The sequence below is a fragment of the Chelonia mydas genome, chromosome 9, assembly GCF_015237465.2.
Source record: "Chelonia mydas isolate rCheMyd1 chromosome 9, rCheMyd1.pri.v2, whole genome shotgun sequence".
NCBI lineage: Eukaryota > Metazoa > Chordata > Testudines > Cheloniidae > Chelonia > Chelonia mydas.
The window spans coordinates 80,340,102-80,363,095 of NC_057855.1; the positions used below are offsets into that span (position 1 = coordinate 80,340,102).

A 22,994-nucleotide genomic window follows, 5' to 3' on the forward strand; every position below is an offset into this window, starting at 1 on the left:
GTGGGGCTGGCCAGAGGGTTGTTGGTAACTTACCCTTGTGCTAGGCTGACCTATGGCTCTGTCACTGTGACCTTTGAAGCTGTGTCTGCGTTCCAGACAGCCCAGTCGCTGACAGCGGGTGTCAGTAATGGGCCTAGCAGTAAACATTCTAGACCAGGGGTGGGCAAACTTTGGCCCAAGGGCCACATAAAAGTTGCAAAACTGTATGGAGGGCTAGGTAGGGAAGGCTGTGCCTCCCCAAACAGCCTGGCTCCTGCCCCCTATCTGTCCCCTCCCACTTCCTACCCCCTGACTGCCCCCTGGAACCCGCCCCCTGGGACTCACACCTATCCAGCCCCCCCACGCCCCCCTGACCCATCCAACTCCTCCCTGTCTCCTGACTGTGCCCCCCGGGGCTCAGTGCTCCCTGCCCCCTTACCATGTTGGAGCTAGCCATGCTGCCCGGCAAGAGCGGCGGGCCAGAGCACTGGCGGCGTGGCATGCTGAGGCTGTGGGGGAGGGGCAGGATGGTCCTGCGGGCTGGATGTGGCCCGCGGGCCGTAGTTTGCCCACCTCTGTTCTAGACAGTTGTAGATCAGCTGCACTCTCTGAAGTGACTCTGACCCAGGTGATGCTTGTAATTAAATAGTTCTCATTCTTGTTTCAGCTGCTCTCAGCACCCAACTCCCATGTCAGCAACAGTGCAGCCATGGGTCCCTGTGCCCCTAGTTGTAATCCTAGCTTTTTCCAGGGAAGAACACACCCCCAGCCAAATTTCAGACTTTCCTGCCTGAGCCTTTGAATGTCCTCCTCCCACCCTTGCTATATCTTCACTCCGTGCTACATGTACACTCACAGGAACCTGTCTCCTTTAGTCTCCTGATGGAAGATGCAGTGACAGTGTTTCAGTAGATCTCCTTCCCCGCTACAGCTCTGCGCGTGCTGCCCATGTCCTTTCCTGTTTCTTTAGTATCCAGCTTGCTCCTGCCCTGGGTCAGCGGCACTTACAAGTGGTGCCTGTCCCCATCGAGCAGGCAGGATTGCAGGCGCTGACACCTTCCTCCCCCTTTTGGGGGAGAGGGAGGTAGGGACTGCAGAGCCTAGGTATGAGGCATATTGAGAAACTGCAGCCTTCTAATCTAGTATTCCCTCAAATAAACATCCCAGCAGCAGCCTATACCATCTCAGGCTGTGACCTTGATGACCCTTTCCAATGAAGCAGGTCAATGGCAGGTCAATATGTGAATAAGACACCTCCAGGGAGGTTAGTGGTGGTCTGGGATTCACTAGGTTTCACTCTTTAGCCAGCAGTGAGACCTCTGCATGATATTTCAAAGCATTTCTTAATTCAACATCTGATAGAGAAGGAACCTGGGATTTACCTGCTGCAGGCACCAGCCCTAACCCTGCAAGGGGTCAGAGACCAGACCTCTTGCTCTCTGAGCTAACAGAGCTGGCTAGAAATCTTGATTAGACTAAACTATAGACTCTGCTGGCTAATCAAAAAGAGACATACCGTCAGGGCTTCTCAGGATCCTTTTGTCTTGTCCTCCTGCTCAGAGGATACTTCCTGGGGAAGGAAGAAACCATGGGGCTTCCTGGGGGAAGACTAGTAACATGGCCAAGTGGGCAGCTGTGACCCACAGAGCTCCTAATTGAATATCCTTAATCAGTGCCTGGAGTAATTGCAGCAACATCTGCCTGTTTCTGGCCTAGGGAGATGATGCTTAAAACTTGTTAGAATATCATACATGAAAATGAGGGGCTCCTGGGTGAAGAGGTGGGGGTTGGGTTAGTGCTTATTCAGGGGGAGGAGTGTCACTTCCTGATCCAGCAGTACCACTAACTGGAGCCACCTACATGTTACTGGGTGAGTCCCAATCCCAGACCTGACCTAGACCAAACCTGCTTAGGTTGCAGGATCTGACGAAATTGCTGCCCAGTGTGGCCTGGCTGCAGAGTGCAGAGAAGCATGTTGTCTTTCCCCGCTGGGTCAGCATAAGGGGCAGCACTAACCCTTCAGACGAGTGAAGGTTCTGCTCTCTCACTGCAGATTCTGGTTTCATCAGCTACCCTCCTATTTCCACGTCTCACACGCCCTGGGTGACGACAGTGGATAAGGGCACAAGCAGCTCCAGCAGCAGCCACTGGGAGTACTCCAGCTCAAGGCGTGAGAGAGAAAGGGAGCGGGAAAGGGAAAGGGAGAGAGACAGAGACCGGACTCCAACCACCAGTGAATACAACAAGTAAGCACAGTAGTCCATGTGACACTGCCATGGCCTCCCAGGGAGGGGGCTAGGCTCTGCCAGATGAGAGCATGGAAGTTATTACCACACTTACAGTTGTCTTGTTGGAGGACTCGGTGGTGACATGTGAGTACTAAGTCCTGCTAAGAGGAGACAGCACTGGTCAGTAGCTAGAGCACAAGAACAAGAGATAAGACACCTGGGTTCTTCTCAGCTGTTGACTTGGTATGCAGCCACATAATCTCCATGCCTCAGTTTCTCTGCTTGTAATACAGGGCTAATGACATATATCCACCTCTTGTGTAAGGCACTTTGTGGTCTCTGCATGACAAGTTCTATACAAATGCTAGGTACCATTAATTATTCTGTAGTTTCAAGATGACCTTTGAAAAGCTTCTAAATGTAACAATAATTTTGATGGGAAACTGCCCCCTTTTGCTGAGGCCCATGGTTTGAAAGCTTTTGGGATAAGGAGCACTGTTCACTGTGAACCTGCCATGCAGTGTAAACCCTTAATGACAATGGGCATTTCTCTGGAGACAGCCACCTTGCTGGAAATTAAGTGTGATTTAAGGGGACAGTAGCCGTGAGAGAGCTCAGTGGAGGAGGCTGCAAACCAGAGAGACAGGAAAGATTAGATGGTTGCTGTTCTTTCAATGCAGTTGCTTTGCACACTCCCACATCGGGCTCTCGTGCTGTTACTGTTGTCACAAGCACTGTTGATATTTCTACAAGCATCATGCCCAGCAATGCCAGTAGTTCCTGAAAACATCACCAAAATATATGTATATTCCTGGCAAAGGGTGCTGCTTGCTCTGGGAACTTCCAGGCCACTGAGCCTAGCAAACAAGGCTGTTTTCTTGTAACAAAGAGCTTTTTAAAAAGGCTTCAGGTATTTTGGAAGGTGATCAGGCAGGGAAGGAATGAGCATGTTAACATACTGGAATTTGTAAGGCTCCTGGAATTCTGGGGACACGAATCATGTGATCTGCTTAGCACTCCAGGCATCGTGCTAGCATTTTTAGTTGCTGTAGAGTATGTTGGCATCTAGGAGCTTAAATTGTATTCACCAGGTAGGGCAAGTCACGGTAATCGGTTAATCCCTTTTTGAGGTGATTGTTCCCAGATGATAGCTCTTTCTTTGATTCTGGCTGATTGCTTCTATTTTGGGAGTGTTCTTCTTTAACTTGTTTCCATAGGTCACAAAACAGCATTTCAGGCTTTTTTCCCAAATGTTTCATTCTTGTTTCCAATGATGGGACTTGGGATCTTTTTGAGGTTTTGTGTTCAGTGTTTTTATGGAGAAGAGGAGTTATAAGACAGGCATAGGGGAGAAGAGAGTGGGAATTAAAGAATGTGTCTGAATTTTGGATATGCAGTTTTATATAGAAGAGGGTGAGATGTTTAGGCTGGAGAAAGGGTGCAGACCATAAGATCATGTGGTCTCTGTGTGCATCATACAGTTTCCTCGGGTGCGTGTATGTGTATTTATCTGTATTTGTGTGTAAATAAATAAAAATAGACTCAAAGTGGCAGATGCTCCATGACTTGCATGATGTAAAAGTAGCCTGAACAAGAGTACTGCAGAGTACAGTCCTGCACTAGTAGAGTGGAGAGATACAAAGACCACGTTTCTGGGCCACTTTGGTCATTTCCTTCTAGTTTATGGAAAACGTAGAGCAAGACTGATCAATGGAGAGAGGGCATGTCATAATTGTATTCCAGAAAGACCACCTGGGCAAAGGCCAGGTCCTCTACCACACACTGATGTGTAAGAATAGTCCTTAGACTCTTATACATCCTTATAGAAACTCTAAGCCATTCTCTTTAGTTGAGATCTCCTATACCTTGTGTTGGAGGGGTTGGAGTGTGTTGTGGGAGGGCCATGGATGGGAATAGGAAACTATTATTTCTATGTTTATTATTACAGACAGTTGCATGAATGTTTGTTGAAACGTATATGTTGATCCGAACTCCAGTGTTGCTTCTGAGCTCTGATAAAGCAGCTTATGAACTTGCGAGGGTTTTTCCTTTTTAAATATCTGTTCTGATTGTGCTAGTGGAGAATTCCAGACAAAATCAACGTTGCACTTTGCCAAGAGGTGATGTTTCCCTTGGGGGGATGGGGGCCTTCATATAGGTCAGGTTGTGAGTAGATGAGGCCCTCTGAGACCCTGGGATTTCACAGGCTTCGTGAACATAGCTCATAACGTATTAGAGGGCAGGCTCAAGTGCTAATGAGTAGCGTATTTTTCCCCCTCCCTCTGTCTAGCAGCTCCCCCTGCCTCACGGTACGCTTGTCTCTCCCCCAAAGCGACGACGAGCGATATCGCTACTACAGTCGAGAGCGAGGTTATGATTTTGAGCGGGATTATCGCAGGAGTAGAGATCGGAGCAGAGAGCGGGAGGATCGCCACCGGGAGCGCAGGCACAGAGAGAAGGAGGAGAGCAGTAAACATAAGTCTTCAAGACGGTAAGATTCCTTGTTGGTGCAGCACACCCTTTAAGTGGGAGTGGATCTTGGCTCAGGACAGAGGCTGGAATATCCACAGCAAACCTAACCTCTAGTCCATTCTGGCATTGCCTATGCCTGTGACATTGTCCAGTATCTGATGCTTCAGAAGAAGGCAAAATCCCCATAAGTAATGCATCTGGCCAGGGGTTCAGAGCCATCCTTGGTAGGGGAAGGATTCCTTTGTATTACTGTGTATTCATATTCTACAGGAGCAAGGGGATCTGGCAAAGCACCATCTGTAGGTCCCCCACATTGGTTCCCAGCAGGGATACTGTTGGTCATGGTCACTGCACCAGGAAACTCTAACTTTCCATTAAAAGAAAATGTCAAACTAAAATAGGAAGAAAAGCTCAGCTGTGCTCTGCTGGAACAATGGACCTGTCCACTCCAAGGGGTGTGCACAGGACGGAGGGTTCAGTCCACCAGTCTGGACCCTGGGTGGTAGGCAGGGTCTAGCTGGAGCCCCTCACCTGCCCCAGGGTGACAGCTGAAGCTGTAAGTGACTGCCATTCTTGTCAATTGTTAAATTGACAAGAAAGGCAGCCAACAGCTGACGTAAGTAACTGACAGTGTTGATATGGATACTGCGTCATCCTAACTACACCGACATAAGCTCTATGTCTCTCGTGGAGGTGGAGTTATTATGTAGACATAGTAGGGCACTTACATGGAGGGAGCAAGGCTGCAGTATGTACACTGACATAATTAGGTTGATGTAAGCTGCCTTACGTCGACCTAACTGTAGTGTAGACCAGGCCTTAGCGTTTCAGGCTGGGCTGCTTCTCTGGAGGAGGGAGAATAATGATGCCTTCTCCATGTAATTGATGTACTTACTTTGAAAGTGTATCAGAAAAACCTTCTCTCTGGAGACTGGTGGTAAAATGCTGTTCTCATCTTTCAGGATGCGCATGAATTTCTCCAAGAGGTACTGACTGCTCTCTTGATGTAAAGGAAGGTTTAGAATCTCACAAGAGGGTGGGAACCACAATGAAATCCAAACTGAAAACAAATGGAAGCTGGTGCTAGTTTAATAACAATACTCCTGATACCCAAGAGATCTGATGTTGTAGTAGAAATACAGCAAATCGCTTGGCTGTACAGGCGGCGTGTACTCTCTTGAAATGATGCCAAAAGCCATTAGAGTGCTTCGATGGGGAATTAGGATACAGAATGCCAGCTGGAAATGAAACACAGATGGATTTTCCTCTTGCTGTCTTTAAAAGCAAGCACTCCCCCGTTTGAGCAGCCCAGAGTGCTTGGATGAGAATTTTGTTCCACTGAGTAAATGGTGAAATCCACGTACAGTGTTTTTAAAGGTGGCTCTGAATTACAATTGCATTTTGGAGCCTAGTGCTTGAGGTGATCATGCTGGTAAGCTCTGATGTCATTTGGGATCCTTGCAGTAGGAGAAGGGGCTGCAGCGCAATTTTCAACTTGCTTTAGGTTAGATTTAAGTCTGAAGAAAATCTGTCCATGTTTAGAAATGAAGCCCCCATTTTAAATGTTCAAGATCTTTGAGAGGAAGGATGGTTGTGTGGTCGGAGCGCAGGGTTGAAAACAAGCAGAAGTAAGTTCAGTTCCTGGCTCTGCCATTGATGTGTTGGGTGACTGGCTAGGAGATATCATCTGTCTCCCAGGATGCTGGGAGGCTTATCTCCCTGTGCAGGAAATGCTGTGAGATCCTTGGAGGGAAGGTATTAAGTTATCAACATGCCAAGAGTGGTTTCTTTTTATGATAATGGAACTATGATTAAAGCAAGTTAGAAACTCACTTGCATCCTTGGGATTTTTATACAGGGCCTGTGTTCAGCAAGAGGTGTACCTCCACCCCTGGGTTTGGGAATGCCAGTTGTAATAAGAATGTGTTTGTGTATCTTATCTATACACATGCTCTGCGTGAAGGTATCCATGTATACTCCCCTGGGAGCTACTCCTCTGCACTTTCTCCCCTACACAACCCTGCTGCATTGGTTTGTCCATTCTTAACCTGCAGAGCAACTGCAGAGCTCCTTTTCTCTTTTTAAAAAGAAAACCTGGTAGAGAAACTTTTACACATTTGGGAAACAGGAAAGAACCTTCCCACACAGTCCTGGGCCAACACCTGGCTTATCAGAGGTAGAATTGGGCTGTTTTGTCCAGTTAGGAAGTCAGCAGTTCTCTCTGCCAGTAGGATCAGTCTTTCCTTTCCAGCCCGGGTAAGTCCCAAGAGATTCTGCATAGAAAAACTGGCGTAGGTAAATTTTTCAACAGTCTCTCAAATTTATTCTTGTCTACACAGTCTGCATTCCCTCCTGCCACATATTATTGGAGCCCAGCTTTTACAGGTGGAGGGATACCAAAAATAGTTCTAGTAAAAGCCAGAAACTATTCCTACAACCACCTCTGTCAAATATGTGGCATGTACAGATTACATATTGGTGCACCATGGCAGAAAGGATTTATCAGCATCCAGTTGGGCCAACCTGTGTAACGCCCTCATGGATTTGACATTCATGAGTAACAAGAGCGTCCTTGAACAAGTGCTGATAAAAACCTTTCTATGGCATCACATTCTCAGTGTGTGTAATCTCGATCACATTTATTCTAGGTCAAAAACATGTCATCCTTGTCAGCACCTTTTGTCGTAGGTACAATTGAACTTCTGTGGCCGTTGGCCGTGCTGACGCTTGATTCTGGTTTCTCTACCCCTTCCCCCTCATTGCAGTAAGCAGCACGAGAGTGAAGAGGGTGAAAGCCACCGGCGCCACAAGCACAAAAAGAACAAGCGCAGCAAAGAGGAGAAGGAGGCCAGTGATGACGGCGTCGCAGAGGGAGATGAACAAGATGCTAAGGAGTAACGGCCCCCAGCTGTCCTTTAGGAGGGACTTGCTCCTTTGTGAGCAGCATGGCATCTAACTTTATTTTCCAAGGGAAGCAGAGATGACTCTGGTGGCCAAGTATTGAAATGCAATGTGACAGCTCAAGCGTTAAGGCTGAACACACAGTTAAACTTGGATACGAGACGAAGTATGGCAGTAATAGTATATACAGCACTGAGCTACTCTTCTTGTAAACGACCCTAGAAGAACTTCATTGTATCAGATCCTATGGTTTCTGATGAAAGACAGCTTCAGCTGAAACTAATGTATTTAGGTAATAGGGTTTTTTTGCGCAACCATGGTTCCTTTTTTTAAAAAGTAGGACAGTAACTGCAACTTGAACTTTATTGTCCAAAGAAAAGTGTGATTTAGGTCCTCTGTGAGCCAGCTTAGAATCTGGCATCTGTTAGTGAAAGTGTCATCCCCCAAATCCATTTCTTTATAGCTATGAAAGTATCTTTCATTCATCCATGGCAGGATTGGCAGCATATGGAAAGGAACTACTTTACAGGTGTGTCATTTGAACCTGCTTTGGTCTAATGGCTTTTAAAAGGTAGGGCATTCAGAGACTCAAACCCAGCTTTTTTTTTAAACCGATTGAGAATGTAGTTCTACCACATGTTATACCTGTAAATGGAAAGTCATGTTCTGTGGAAGACTGTGGTGAGAGCAGGAGTTTCTTTTTTTAATTAGTTTGGATTTTTGGTAACAATTGAGATAAATAATCTAACACCTTAGGGAACATGCAGTTTGACGTTGGGTTTACTTATTTATATTCAGCATCACTAATATACCTGTGCAATGCATTTCTCCCCCCTAAGATCTCAGAATAAATGCAATCAAATTTCATGCTCTGTTTGATTTAGGGTTTTTTCGTTTTGTTTTAAAACAGAGAAACTTCTCAGTGGAAAGTGGGGGTTTATGTATACCTGGTTCTTACACAGAATACTGCACTTGTTTGTGTGAATCCACAAGTCTCATTTTAAATATCTTCCACTTCTATGAATTGATATTTAAAAATGTCTTAAATCCTTCCCCAAAATAAGATGGTTTTGAAATTTTACATATGATTTTTTTGTACTGTAGTTATGCAAGTCTGAGTGTTGTGTGAAGCTTACAACCTTTGAAACTTGAGCCAGTACAGCATGATATCAGTTTGTATGCTATGACACTGCATTTGATGGGTCTTTAACTACAAAACCTGTGGGGAGCAGAATAAAGCAATTTTTTTTTTTGTAAATGTGGGTTTTAAAATTTTCCATTGTTTTGAAGCAACAGAATGGTATGAAGTGCACCCTGAAGGCACAGGAAAAAAAACCCAAACCACAATTAAATGTATTTACTCCCTTTTCAGTGCTCTGTAAAGCCATGCCTCAACTTTAACAGAACAATTTGGCTCTGGTGATGAGATCTATGTTACCATTTAGGAGGCAGACCAGGTCAGTAGTGATTAGCTTTTGTGGTGACATCTGCGAAGAGTAAGTGGTATCTGTCTAGTTCTTAACGTACAAGAGGCCAGGTTGGCAGAGAAGCCCAGCACTTGGGAGTTCAGGCATACTGGGGAAAGCAGTACAAGGATCGCTTTGTACTAGCACTGCTCTGGCTCTAGAGTGAATGCTTCATTTTCTAGCCATATTCATTAGGCAACTTTCATGAACGCTGAATTTATTCATTTTTGGAGAGGAAAAGTGTTCTTACTAAGATGGGGGAAAAAGCCATACCAAGAACACTTGCTTATAGCAGAGAGGGGGTAAAAGGTATTCAGCATCTGCCCAATATATAAAAATGGAGGGCTGTCAAGCGATTAAAAAAAATTAATCTCACTGTTAATAGAATACCATTTATTTAAATATTTTTGGATGTTTTCTACATTTTCAAATATACTGATTTCAATTACAACAGAATACAAAGTGTAAGTGCTCACTTATTTTTGATTACAAGTATTTGCACTGTAAAAGCAATATTTTTAAATTCAACTAATACAAGTACTGTAATGCAATCTCTATCATGAGTTGAATTTACAGATGTAGCATTATGTACAAAAAAACCTGCATTCAAAAATAAAACAATGTAAAATGTTAGAGCCTGCTAGTCCACTCAGTCGTACTTCTTGTTCAGCCAGTCACTCAGACAAACACATTTGGTGACATTTGCAGGAGATAATGCTGCCTGCTTTTCACTTTCAGGTGACACTCTAAACAAGAACAGGTGTTCTCATGGCACTATTGTAGCTGGCTTTGCAAGATATTTACATGTCAGATGTGCTAAAGATTCATGTGTCACTTCATGCTTCAACCACTCTTCCAGGGGGACATGAGTCCATGATGATGATGGGTTCTGCTCGATAACAATCCAAAGCAGTTTGGATGGACGCACGTTCATTTTCATTATCCAAGTCAGACATTATCCAATGTCACCGGCAGAAGGTTGATTTTCTTTTTTGGTGGTTTGGGTTCTGTAGTTTCTGCATCGGAGTGTTATTTTAAGACTTCTGAAAGCATGCTCCACACCTCATCCGCTCCCTCTGATTTTGGAAGGCATTTCAGATTCTTAAATCTTGGGTTGAGTGCTGTAGCTATCTTTAGAAATCTCACATCAGTAATTTGTGTTTTGTCAAATCTGCAGTGAAAGTGTTAAAACAAACAACCTGTGCTGGTCATCTGAAACTGCTATAACATGAAATATATGGCATAATGTGGGTAAAACAGAGCAGGGGCCATACAATTCTTCCCCCCTAAAGAGTTCAGTCACAAATTTAATGAACTTTTTTTAAATGAGCATCATCAGCCTGGAAGCATGTCCTCTGGAATGGTGGCCAAAGCATGAAGGGGTTTATGAATGTTTAGCATATCTAGCATGTAAGTATCTTCCAATACCAGCTACAAAAGTGCCACGTAAATGCCTGTTCACACTGTCTGGTAACATTGTAAATAAGAAGAGCACAGCATTATCTCCTGTAAATGTAAGCAAATTTGTCTTAGCAATTGGCTGAACAAAAAGTAGGACTGAGTGGACTTGTAGCCTCTGAAGTTTTACATTGTTTTGTTTTTGAGTGCAGTTATGTAAGACAATCTATTTGTAAGTTGCACTTTCACAACAAAGAGGTTGCACTATAGTTTTTGTAAGAGGTGAACTGAAAACTATTTTATAATAATATACACTGTCATATATATAGTATTGTGTGTTGTAATTGAAACCAATCTAGAAAAACAGCCACAATATTTAAGTTTCAGTTGGTAGTCTATGGTTTAGCAGTGTGATTAAAACCGATTAATTTGAGTTAATTGTGTGAGTTAACTGGGATTAATTGACAGCCCTAATAAAATGCACTGAGGTGGTCACTTGGTAAGACTTAAACTTTGGATTAGCAACCAGTCTTCACATTGCCTGTATCATATTGCAGAGGTGGTGATCATCATCCTTAGGTAGGGTGATCTTTTGTCCTGATATTTGGGGCTTTTTCTCAGAGAGGTGTTTGTTACCCCCATGCAGATTTTTCCACTTTCTATCTGGTCACCCAACCCTTAAGTCAGTCCCACTTTCAGCTAAAGTGACAGGGCAGAGCAAACCAATGGATGTCATTCAGCTGCTAACCTCCCCCTCAAGTAAATGCTTTACAACTCTGAATGGAGTGGTAGAGGTACTGTTACTATGGCCACCAACCACTGTGTAGCTCAACCATCACAGAAAAATATGCCAGTGCTAGAGTGGCTAGAGACTTAGGTATGTCTACACTGCAGCTGTGAGTGCCTCCCAGCATGTGCTAGCTCTGCTCAAGCTAGTGCATAAAAGAGCAGCATGGATGTTGTGGCATAGATTAGCCACCTGAGTTTGGACCGAGATGGGTCAGGTCAACTTCTAGCTGGGGGAGTGGAAGGGGTTAGCCCAGCCACTGCCTGTGTCACAACATCCACACTACTTCTAGCAGGTAGATCTGTTGAGCTGGGCTGACTGCACATCCACACCCATATGATCTGTGCACACTTATTTTAAATAACCCCACTGACCCAATCCAGAATTTTGCCCTGTGTCTCCTTCAAATTCCTCTCTCCCTCCCCACTGCATACAGGACGCTGCCTGGTGCAGTTGGGGTATAAGAGTGATGGAAGCTAATACAGAGCATGTTCATACCTGGGTAGGCTTTCTCCTTCTCCATGCCCGGCCCTCACATTGATTGGCCTCAGGGGAAGAGGATGTGGAATCTCATGAACAACAATTACTGCTCTAAGGTCCACTTGCACCCTAGATCAGTGTATGTTTCTGTAGAGATGGGGCCCAACTCATCCCTTTCCCATTAGATGGAGCTACTGTCCCAGGGAGGGAGACACTCTTGGTCTTGTCTGCAAGAACTTGGTGTCAGGAGAAAAAAAAAAATGCTTGTTAGCTGATAAAAAAGAAAAAAATCTATATATGCTTAACAGGAGAAACTTTGCAGAATCCCAGCTCCTGGCCAAACTGGTTTGTAACCATTTCACATAAGTGTGTGCAGCTTGTTTGCCTGTTATACACAGTGGGTCTGTATCTGCCATTGTTGTAGTCAGGAGGTTGAAAAACATTTTGCATAAAATTTTCATAACTCAAAATCTTGAAAACATAGTCCAAAATTATTCCAGTGTGAAACTGGTGTAGACTCAGAATCTGGCTCAGTGTATACACTAATGGATGTACAGCGCTTAGTGTTAAACACTAGGACCAGGTAAGAGAGAGGATGAGTTTAAGATTTGGAAAGAGGCATTTTGCCAGAGCCCTCTTATCTGCTTACCAAAAGGAAACATATACACTTGCCTCACTTGAAGAAAAGCTTTTGAGGTTAATGCAGGGAGCCAGGGATGATTTAGCAAGGCATCAAGTTCTGTTTCACAGCCAGTGGAACCTTTGGCAAGTCATTTCATGTGGTTCAAGTTCCCTACCTGTAAAATAGGGGTAGTGGTAAATGTGGTAAGTACTTGGATAGCTGTAGCCAAGGACACCATTGGTTAATAGGTACTATTTGATTTGGGAACGTTTTATACACTCCTCATATTTACTAGTATACATCACTGCTAAAGGTTCAGGCCAGTGGAGATGCAGGCCCAGGTCATCTTCAGCTAGAGCAGCTCTCTTCCTGGGAGATGCAACATGACAAGCTTATTTCCTTCCTCTGGCAGAGGCCAGGACAGTCCCTGTCTTGATCTAGAACAATAGGACTGTTGGAGAAATATCCACTACTGATCAGGCATCCTATTTTCAAACCCTCAGGTCAGAACACTCACCATATTTTTCTAGTCATTTTAGAATAACTTAAAGGCATCAAAGCAATTCAACATTTATTAAGACGATTCTACAAGTTCTTGTGTGCAATGCAAACAATATGTACTAAGACTTCTTAGTGATGCTGAAGGCACCTTGAAATAAGACGAAATAATGGTAAAATCACAATGCCTTTTGCAGCATCCCCTTCATTTAAAAACATATCCCACCACCACAACAGCATGGCTGTTAATAAGGGACAAATGTTACAATAGCAGTGAACACTGCTCTAAGTTAATAGTAACTAGGCTTTGAATGATTAGATAGTATTGGTATGCATCCACTTCACCATACCCACACAACCTGATGAAAAAAATAGGGAAAAGAAGAAAAATGCTGCTTGATAAATCTGATTTAAGGATATTTACTTTGTATATCTTGACACCTGATTGACAGTTCGTGTTGTAATGGTTACAAAGCTAACTTTTTGAAATCAGTATCTACTGTTTAATAATTCTTACCACTTCATAATTTCCCATAAATAAAAAATTAAACCCATAATCTTGCACAACTGAATTTAAAATTGATTAAAAATTTTAAACAGTTGGCAGAATTCCATTTTTTTTTTGGTAATTGACAAGCCTAATAATAATCACTCAGATCTAATCAGACATCAGAGCTTTGTATTGTCCAAGGCTCTGCTTATGTGTCTTTGTATGGAAAAGACCAAAAAACAAAAACAAAACACTCCTGAAGTTCTGCATTTCCTTCATTTCAGATGGAGGCAGAATTAATCATACTAGTTTTTTCACAGGCACCTTGCTGACTGAATTTTTACTCCTGCTGTTCAACATGTCAGGAGTAAGAGGCCCAGAAGTCCAGCTGGCCTAGAAAAACTGCAGTCTAAATCCACAGTAATGTTTTATCAACTGAAGAAAGGGGCTGCACAATGCACCATGGAAGCTTTCATAAGAATTAGATCCTGAACTATTTGCTCTTAATGACTTCTGATAAGAGTCCTTACATACAACCTTTAGCTAATAGCTAAAAGCAAGTTAAGTCACTTGGTGTGTAAACTATTAATCTAGCAAGGAACAGAACGCTGATCTGCTGTAATGGCTAATTTACAGGTAGCCACAGGCTCTGCTTAAGAAGTGGGAACTCCTACTCCATTATATTTTTTAAAAGAAATTACTCTAGCTAGTATTTTTACAGGAAAAGATATAATAGAAATTAAAGGAAACTCGTTTCTTACAGTCCATGTTGGTCAGAATGAAAGCTGTAGAGAGCATATTTAAAAGGGTTTTCTGTTTTAATAGTGAAAGCCCTAAACCATTTCTACTAGGGATTAGAATTAAATGTAATATATATAATAAATGAAAATATTTGAGGAATAACTCCTATATTCTGAATTTTCCAAAAAGCCCAAGTTATCAATGTTGAATAAACTTTATACCTCAGGCTTCAAAATTCTACTATAGGGTTAGGCTTGGAAGAATCCGACTATCTATTTCACCGTATACACACACACACAAACTGACAATATTTCCAGCAATAATTGTAATTTACAGATAAACCAAGTAAGAAAAATGCTACTTGAGAACTTTAGCGTACATCTATACAAAAAAAACAAATCTTGGCAGAGAGTTGCAGAGCCTGGGGCAGCTGACTTAGGCTCACAGGAGGCTAAAAATAGCAGTGTAGAGGTTGCCTGGGGTCTGGAACCCAGCAAGGTTGAGAAGGATATTCTCTTTGTATATTTTGACATGTGCTGTTGACAATTGGTGTTTACATGGTTTATAAAGCTTTAACTTTTTAAATCTGTCTACTGTCATTAAATTATAAGCCCTTCCCCTACTGTCCTGCAACTGAAAGATTTTAAAAAGGTTAAACATCTTATCTGTTGAAATTATAAAAAAAAAATTAATGAAATTAGGCCAAGCCTAAATCTACTCCACAAAGATCACAAAGCAAAATGGATACTGTCCTTTTGGAGGTAGTTCATTTCACATACAGCAGTTGAAGTGTGGCTGGAGGTGGTGGTATATAATTTGGTCATGTCATTCTACCCAATTCTTAGCTCTGCTGGGTGGGAGGGAAAAGTGGTGAATAGGAGAGGCAAAAAACATCACTTTCAGACTATCAAGAAACTACACATAAAAGCAATAGCGTTACTTCCTAGGGGCAGACTTTTCTTGGGCATAAGTGGGCCCGTTATGTTCAGACGGCCCATTTCTACATGATAAAAAGATGGTTTTTAGTAAAATCACAAGGCAAGGAGAGCAGAGTTGAGGAAGGGTTAGAAATCCAACAATTTACTGAACTGGCACCAGCAGTAAGGATTTCTGCACAAGCTAACACAATGCATTAGCACGAACAGGATTCTTAATCTGCCTGACAACAAAAGGGTTGAAAAAATACTAGACTTCTATGGGCAAGAAATGTAAACACCATTGGTAATGAACCATTTTATCGGTCCACATACTTAGAGTTTTATTAGCGGCTTTTAAAAACAGATACAAAATGACATGTCCAAGTACACCAGCCAACAGCGACCCTTGACCAGTTTGTGAAACGTTGCTCTTATTTTAGGAGATTAGGTAGGTCTTAGTTATAATCACTGGCTTGGCACAGCTAAAATAGGATTTGAAGGAAAAAAGGAGACTGGCTCAAAATAGAGATGCACAATTCATATAGGACCACTGGAAAAGTAACTGTCCCCACAATAATCCTATACTGATTAGACTCAGTGATGAAGCTAGTGAAAGTGCCGCTCCAATCTGCTACGATGTTGGATCTAAAATTTAGATATATCAACAAGCTACATGTGCCTTCATCAAGTTCTGGAAATGTTTTCTTCAAATAGGAAATGAAAGCCTACTGGAAAGTATACATCATATGCCAAGAGTTCAGGGTTTCCTTGATAGGCCCGCAACATGTTTGGCTATCCCATCAATCTAATGAGCATCTGGTCCCAAAGAGGCTCATAAATCAAGTGAACGTAGATTTGGCTTTGATGTTTACACAAGACTTCCGGGCCAAGACACCAATGTAAGAGTGACTTTGTTCTTCTGTTCTTTCAGCATGGGAATTAGCTCAGAGTTGCTCATTCCAACAGCAGATACTCCATTTACTGCCACTATTTCATCTCCACACCTAGTAAGGCAAGAGGAAACTTCTGTCAGGACAAAACTCAAACCCTGCATTATCTCTATTACACCCAGGGACCCTGACTGATCAAGGTCCCATTGGGCTAAGCATCACACAAACCCAATAAGAGACAATCCTTTGCCAAAGAGTTTACAATCCAAATTGACATCACGCAGGAGTGTGGGGAAGGGATGGTCTGCAGAGCTCACATTAGTGCCATTATTTGCTTTCTTTTTAATTGTTGGGGTGGAGAGGTTGGGAGGGGATTAGCCATACAGAGATATAGGACGGCAGAGGGGACAAGTGAACGGAGGAGAGGAGGCATATGAGAGAGGCTGAAATGAAATGACTGAGGGAAAGGGTGGTTGGGAATTCAAGAAAAGAGCCAGTCAGCACAAAGAAAGACAATCCAGAGAAAAACTGTAAAAAGCAGATGGATGTGGATGATATAATCTGTGTCCAAAGGTCCCTGCTGCAGCTGCTTATTTAGTAATAGCTATGGGGAAGTGCTCACAGGCCTCATGGAGGGTACTCTGTCATGCTGGTAGTTCGTGAGCCCGCTTTACATGCTAGGATTGGACTAATTTGATATCAGAACATAGTTGCCAAATAATTAAAAAGTCCTTAGTTGGATTAATGCCTGCACCATTCGCTGAAACTCAGTCCCCTTGGGAACAGTGCCAGATCTCTGCTCTGACAGTATCCCTGGCAGATGGGCTGAAAGGGCAACACTGACATCTGCTCTGGAAGGAGCCAGCTGTACATGTTCCTAGCTGGAGGGGAAGACACTGAAAAGGGAGTTTCACAGGGGAAGACAACCATAGAAGTTAAAGAGCCAGTGCATTTCCTAGTGTGTCAACCAGATTAGTTTTAAATATCCCAAGCAACAGGGCTTCCACCACGCCCCTTGAGAGATTATTCACAACTGAATAAGTCTCACTGTCAGGAAGTTTCTCCTGATATTCATTTTAAATATCCCCTTAATTTTATCCACTTAATCCTAGTTATAGCATAATCAGCTCTTGTAGTATCCTAACTGATCCCTCTCCCACTTGATAATTACACCCTTCACAGGGATGGGGAAAAAAAGTGTTAAATCACTCAGGCTTACAAATGATTGTATGACTCTTCCATCATAATTGTAGAAATAAAGGCAGCTGGTTATGTGGTTATTACTTAGAGCTGGGATGAAAAGGAACTTGGATAAATCACTAAGTTTCAGTCAGGCTCATTGTTAAAGCACAATAGCTCAATAAAATTATACAGACCATCTAAGCTCAGTACTTCTGGAATGGATACAAATAATGGAAGAAACACCATACGTACTTTAGTCTTCTCTCACAGAAGGCAGGTGTTGCAGGCACTATGGTTTTAATGAAAAATGGCTGGTTTCCTTTGCCTTCTTCAAAGCCTCCAACAATGCTGAATCCCCAGCTTTCTGAGTTACTTTTACGAAGGGCAATATCTTGACAGCAGTGAAGATAGCTGGAAAGACAGACACAGTCACAGAAAAGGCGCACACAACTTGTTCTTAAGCACCTATTTTCCAGCTAAAATTGCCTGACTAAAAATCTTCATTTTTCTTTGTGATGTGGGAGCCCTCAGATACCTGCAATAACCCTTGTTAGACTACCTGCATCCATTGGGGGACAAAGCCTTATCCCACCACAAGTATTGTGATGAGAGTAGGAAGCCTGCTAGGGAAGACGGGTCATTTATGTTCATGAGTTATCTTACAGCATCATTTAAAAAAAAAAATAAGTAATTGAAAGCAGTACTGCTGCAGCCCTTATAATTAACCTGGAGTCAATTTTCTGGTTTTACATGTATTGTGGGGACTTGGTACAATGGCTGCAGTTATCAGCCAGATAGCAACCTTTCTTCTACTAAATGATTCAAACAATCAAATCAGTCAAGGTTTGTTTCTGAAGGGTTTTTCATGCAGGATTTATCATAAGGAGGACTGCACAATATAAGATATTACAGTCCTATGAGAGATTGTTCATAAAGAACATAATCCAAACCTTTTGAGGTATACCTGCTTCTCAATTTCTAAAATGTCTGATGTATTATCATATCAAAAGGCCAAGCCTGCTCACCAGACTTCTTCAAAAGATGACACAAACACTAACAGCATTTGCTCCTGGAATTCACTGCTCAACAGAAAGGGAGAGAGCCCAGTGACCTATACTAGATATCCAGAAGGAGTGGCTCGAGTGCACCAGTGCTGTGCGAGCAAACAGAGCAGCCATAAATTGGCACTCAGCAATAATCAGAATGCATGTAATTAACTGTGGCACTCACTACCAGAAGTTAACTGAGGCAAAGAATGAAGAAGTATTAGACTTTTATATGGACAATAAAAATTACCATTACACAGTTATGTTAGAGAGGAAAACAATGAACATGGGATATCAAGCCGCCTGCTTCAGAACATAGCCATTCACTAACTGCCTGGTAGGGTAAAACCAGCCCAATGGTACTATGTAGGTGTCTTACATCCCCATCTGCAGCATCTGGTACTTGCTACTGTCAGACCTAAAAATGCTAGGCGACAGACCAGATGGCCATCCATCTGGTCATGTATGGTAATTCCTGTGTTTTTAATAGCTCATACACAGCTTTGAACAGCAGAAAAAAATCTGTTATTATTGTGAGGAGAAGACTGGCCAGGACACCAGGGTTTTTTCCTACTCTAACTTCCAGCCAGGCAGCTCATCAGAGATGGATGGAGCCCTCTCATCTGAAAGGCTGCCCTTCTGGCAATGCAGTGCAGCAATGTCAGGACAGCGTGTAAACACAAAGGCAGCATACCACTAAACGAGCCAGGCCGATAAACTATATTCGACACAAAGCCACAAGTGCAAGTGTAACAATAAAGAGTAGAACTTTTAAGCATTGTGGACAGAGGTGTTGAAAAGGACTGAATATACCAGGAAGGCTTCAAACATAACCTCTTCAGACTCTGCTCTTCCAGCACCAAACTGCTATCTCAGGCTAACAACTAACGTGGCTTTCCTCAACAAAACAGAATGCAAGAGAACACGCACCACAGGAGCATCTTCTGAATTAAGCATTTACCTGAAAAAAGACTATGTGCTAGCAGTAAACTTCAGATTTTCACACTGGATTTCAAAACACAGCTCTCAGGGAATGTTTTGAGAGGGCTATGCTCAGTGGTGGCTCAAAAATTTCTCAGCAGAGGTTAAAAACAACCCCCCCCCAACTGTGCCCCTACGTTTAGCTGACGAGGGCAATGAGGAGTTCAGCCCTAATCTGCGAAAGGTTTGTTTTTCCTCAGTGGTTTAGTGAAATTATAGCACACAGAGCCAACTAGTCATTATTGGCCACCACTTTGGGCAACTGGGGAAATTAGTGAGGAACTGCAAGGAAGGAATTATTACCATTTATATTGTTTGGAACAAATGATGTAAACATTGGCAGACCACAAAATGAAATAGCTCTGCTGTGTGCCTCTCAGACCATATCCTAAAACCTGCCCACAGGAAAGCGTGTCAGCAGCCTGTAGCGCTAATATTCTAAAGTCTGGAGATGCCAGAATCCAGTTCAGAGCAATAGAAGGAGATTACTCTCCAGGCACTGCTTCAGTGCTCTGAGGGTGCTTCTGGCATCATGGCTGTCCACCTCAGTGGGAAAAGCTGAAAACTGCTGCATAGGGTCCCGTGGGGGAGGTATACAGCCAACGCTACTTTTTAAAATGAGAGCACATTTTTATGATCTTAAAGTTGGCTAATTTAATTACGAACGCAGCTCAGGTCCTCAGCCAGTTACAGTGAGTTAGGGTAGGTGAAACCAAACATAATATATTTGAGGCAAGGTACTTGGTGGAAGCTAGCTCCAAAGCCTATACTTAAAACAAAAACAGACAACTGGAGCATTAAGAGGCTGACCTAATGGAAATGGAATTTTGGAAAGCATTAGAGTCTCTGGAGCTAGGAAGTCTTTTGATAGAACACTCTTCACCTTCCCCGGCACATGTGATGAGATGTAAAAAGAGCTGTTGCCCTGCACTCCCAATACACCTGGCCCAAGAGTGACCCCTATGAGGAAACCCCATTGCACTAGATAATGGCATAGAGATTTGGGGGTTAAATCCCAGCTTCCTACATGAACATGAGTTAATCAGGTGCAGCTGAGACTAGTTAGTCTCAGAACTTTAAAAAAAAAAAAAAAGCTGGGTTCCTTTCAAGAAAAAACAACCAAGACTCTATTGACAAGAAGCCCAGACAGAATGCTCTGGAGGAATAAGATCTGCCCTCTCTGTTTTGTTCTGGGAGTTTACAAACTGATAAATTGCATGAAGGGAAGGTAGCCACAGGCTTTGCATTCCTTTGGTTGCACCAGAAAATAAACCTGTAAATAAAATCAGAACCCTTAGAAGAGATGTAAGCTCCCTGTCCAGCCACTCAAACTTTAACTCTGCCATAACTTGCACCTCCTCTCTGGGTTGAGCTCACTCCAAATTGACCTTTAGCAGAGACCAGTAAAGAGAAAAACCTGCTGCATCTCTCCAGAAATTAGTAGCTGAAAAGTTCAAACCTTAAAATGCTCGGCCACATGGAACACAGCAGCAGAATTCCCACTACCTCTGGCACCAGCAACATGGTAAGCTACATTCTAATGCATTTTAGCAAGGAAATTCAGAATCTGGCATTACTTTCCTAGGATTAAAAATTACACAGCTGAGATAACGTTAAAAAAAGACTGCTTACCTCAAAACAAAACCGTAAGACTAGCTGCTAAAAGGCAATAGCAGTGCCAGATCATTGACTTCTGTTAAGTAGAATAGCCAAAGTGGCTTGGGTTCACCACATTTTACCGAGGATTGTTTGCAGTGCATGTGTCATAATTCAAACACAGGCTGTGTAACTGAACACCCTCTCCCTCACCCCCACCCCCAAACATACACTCTTGCTTTTGTTCTCAATTTCTGTGACCTATTCAGTTTGAGAAAGTGTTCAGCGAACTCTGTCAGATACCTAGGGACCAACCATATTGCAAAGAGTAGGGGCTCAGAAATACTGAAAAGCAGTGGGAGTTTCTTAATTTATTTGTTTTACTGAGAACACACTGACAACTGATGGTCTCTTTTGCTTTTGTTAAAAGGGCTTGTCACCAAGTTTGACTTGGTACAGAGTCAGCCAGTGATCCACTTTGCTTAAATGCCAGATGAGGTAGAATACCTGACTCAGTGGTTAATACTGAGGAGAGAAAGAATTGACCAAACAAACTTACGTAGGTAATCCAAGCCATGTGATCCAAAGGGGTGACCAACTGAATCCGTGTTCCCTGATATCAGAGGATGGGTCTATGGGTTCTGGCACCCTCTCTGGTACAAGAATTTCCAGGGCTTTCAGCACTACAGTGTGGGAAGCTGCATTGGATTTCAGTGCTGAGACAGCTTCATAGTAGTTTAGATGAGTCAAATCGATGCCATTTATATTCAAAAGCACATCTCCTGTGGATTAAATAAGTAGGATGATCATGGCCGCATGGACTTACTGACCTTTTGCAATATAGACAACCTCTGCCTCAGGGCATCATCCAGGAATTAGTGTTTCAAACTTCACTGGTGTTAAATCCCAGCTTTCACTTATAAAAGCACTAAAACCCATTCACGGAGTTAATTACTGAAATTATAAAAAGGGAAACTCAGGATCTAGAAAGTCTCCTTACCTCTCTTGATCCTGCCGTCCCTGAAGAGGCATCCAATGGGTTGCACGCTAGTTACATAAATAGGAAGTTTGTTTTTATTGTCCCTTCCACCTCCAATGGTGATTCCCAAAGATTCCTTTGGCTCCTTTTTTATTGCAACTGTCTTTTCCTGGCTGAGGTATCCCTGAGGTAGATCCTACAAAGAGACGGCAATGATTATATGAGTTAATCAATGCAGCAGAATTTAGAAAGGTCCATAACTAGGGTAGGAGGCAGAGAACTATCAATTCAGGGCTGGTGAAAGATGCCACATTAACGGCTCTGGAGAGTGAAGCTGTTTGTTTAGGCACAAATAGAAAAGTCAGCAGAAGCTATAGCACACTGCACTCCCAAGGTGATTCAACCCTGACTCACAGGGGTTGCTGCTAGGAATGTGAGGGTATCTGCCTGTCTACATGTCCATTCGATCCTTTGTCTATATAGAGGCTCTTTGTGATGAGACTTTCCCCACCAGGAAGTGGAAAGAAACTACCAGTTCATTTTAGATAGGTCATCAAACATATCAGGTGCTACCAACTTTTTATCTTTTGAACTTTTGTTTAAATTGGGATGGATTTGAACCAGTGACAGAGTAAAGAGGCGTTTCCAAATCCATCTACAAAGGCTGAGCTATCCAATCTCATGCATTTTTTAGAACAGAGCTTGTTACTAAAATATCTCCGTTTCCATTGGAAATATCACAGCCCCCATTTCTGTTTCAACAAGCCCAGTATACAGCAGAACCGCAGAGTTACGAACACCAGAGTTACGAACTGGCCAGTCACTCACACACCTCATTTGGAACCAGAGTACACAATCAGGCAGCAGCAGAGAGACACAAAAAAAGCAAATATAGTAGAGTACTGTGTTAAGTGTAAACTACTAAAAAAAATAAAGGGAAAGTATAAAAAAGATTTGACAAGGTCAGGAAACTGTCTCTGTGCTTGTTTCATTTAAATTAAGATGGTTAAAAGCAGCATTTTTCTTCTGCATTGTAAAGTTTCAAAAGCTGTATTAAGTCAATGTTCAGTTGTAAACTTTTGAAACAACCACCATAATGTTTTGTTCAGAGTTACAATCTCCATTCCCAAGGTGCTCCATTCCCGAGGTTCTACTGTGCCATAAGGCCAAGAAAGTAAGAAGGCAACCAGCAGATCTTTTTCCAAACACAAGGTAAAGAGTATGAAGAGGAGAGGAAACTTATTTCTGAAGATGTCCAGCATCATGGCATGGGATGAAAGGACAGTTTATAGTGACTCAAATAGCTTATCTACTTTAAATGAGAAGCTAAGGGTGCAGTTT

At 42.7% G+C, this 22,994-nt stretch overlaps 2 protein-coding genes across 11 annotated transcripts in view; one reads left to right on the forward strand and one right to left on the reverse strand.

Annotated features, from left to right (window-relative positions):
• The window catches only part of LOC102944830 (pre-mRNA 3'-end-processing factor FIP1), a 34,405-nt gene extending 25,567 nt beyond the window's left edge, over positions 1–8,838 (forward strand). For 4 of the 6 annotated variants that reach the window (XM_037908417.2, XM_037908421.2, XM_043521683.1 and 1 more), the window contains 3 exons: positions 2,033–2,225; positions 4,498–4,698; positions 7,445–8,838. In XM_037908417.2, coding sequence (XP_037764345.1) covers positions 2,033–2,225; positions 4,498–4,698; positions 7,445–7,577 — 527 coding nt within the window. In that variant the 3' untranslated portion in view covers positions 7,578–8,838. Of the gene's footprint in view, positions 1–2,032; positions 2,226–4,497; positions 4,699–5,641 lie in introns of all 6 variants that reach the window. The other 2 variants (XM_037908419.2, XM_037908418.2) reach the window with 2 other exon arrangements.
• A 4,053-nt stretch (positions 8,839–12,891) lies between these two features.
• Positions 12,892–22,994, reverse strand: part of LOC102929686 (ligand of Numb protein X 2) — a 46,103-nt gene continuing 36,000 nt past the window's right edge. For all 5 annotated transcript variants that reach the window (XM_043521681.1, XM_043521678.1, XM_037908668.2 and 2 more), the window contains 4 exons: positions 21,675–21,849; positions 21,234–21,456; positions 17,304–17,462; positions 12,892–15,983 (listed from right to left, as the gene is read on the reverse strand). In XM_043521681.1, coding sequence (XP_043377616.1) covers positions 15,848–15,983; positions 17,304–17,462; positions 21,234–21,456; positions 21,675–21,849 — 693 coding nt within the window. In that variant the 3' untranslated portion in view covers positions 12,892–15,847. The remainder of the gene's footprint in view (positions 15,984–17,303; positions 17,463–21,233; positions 21,457–21,674; positions 21,850–22,994) is intronic.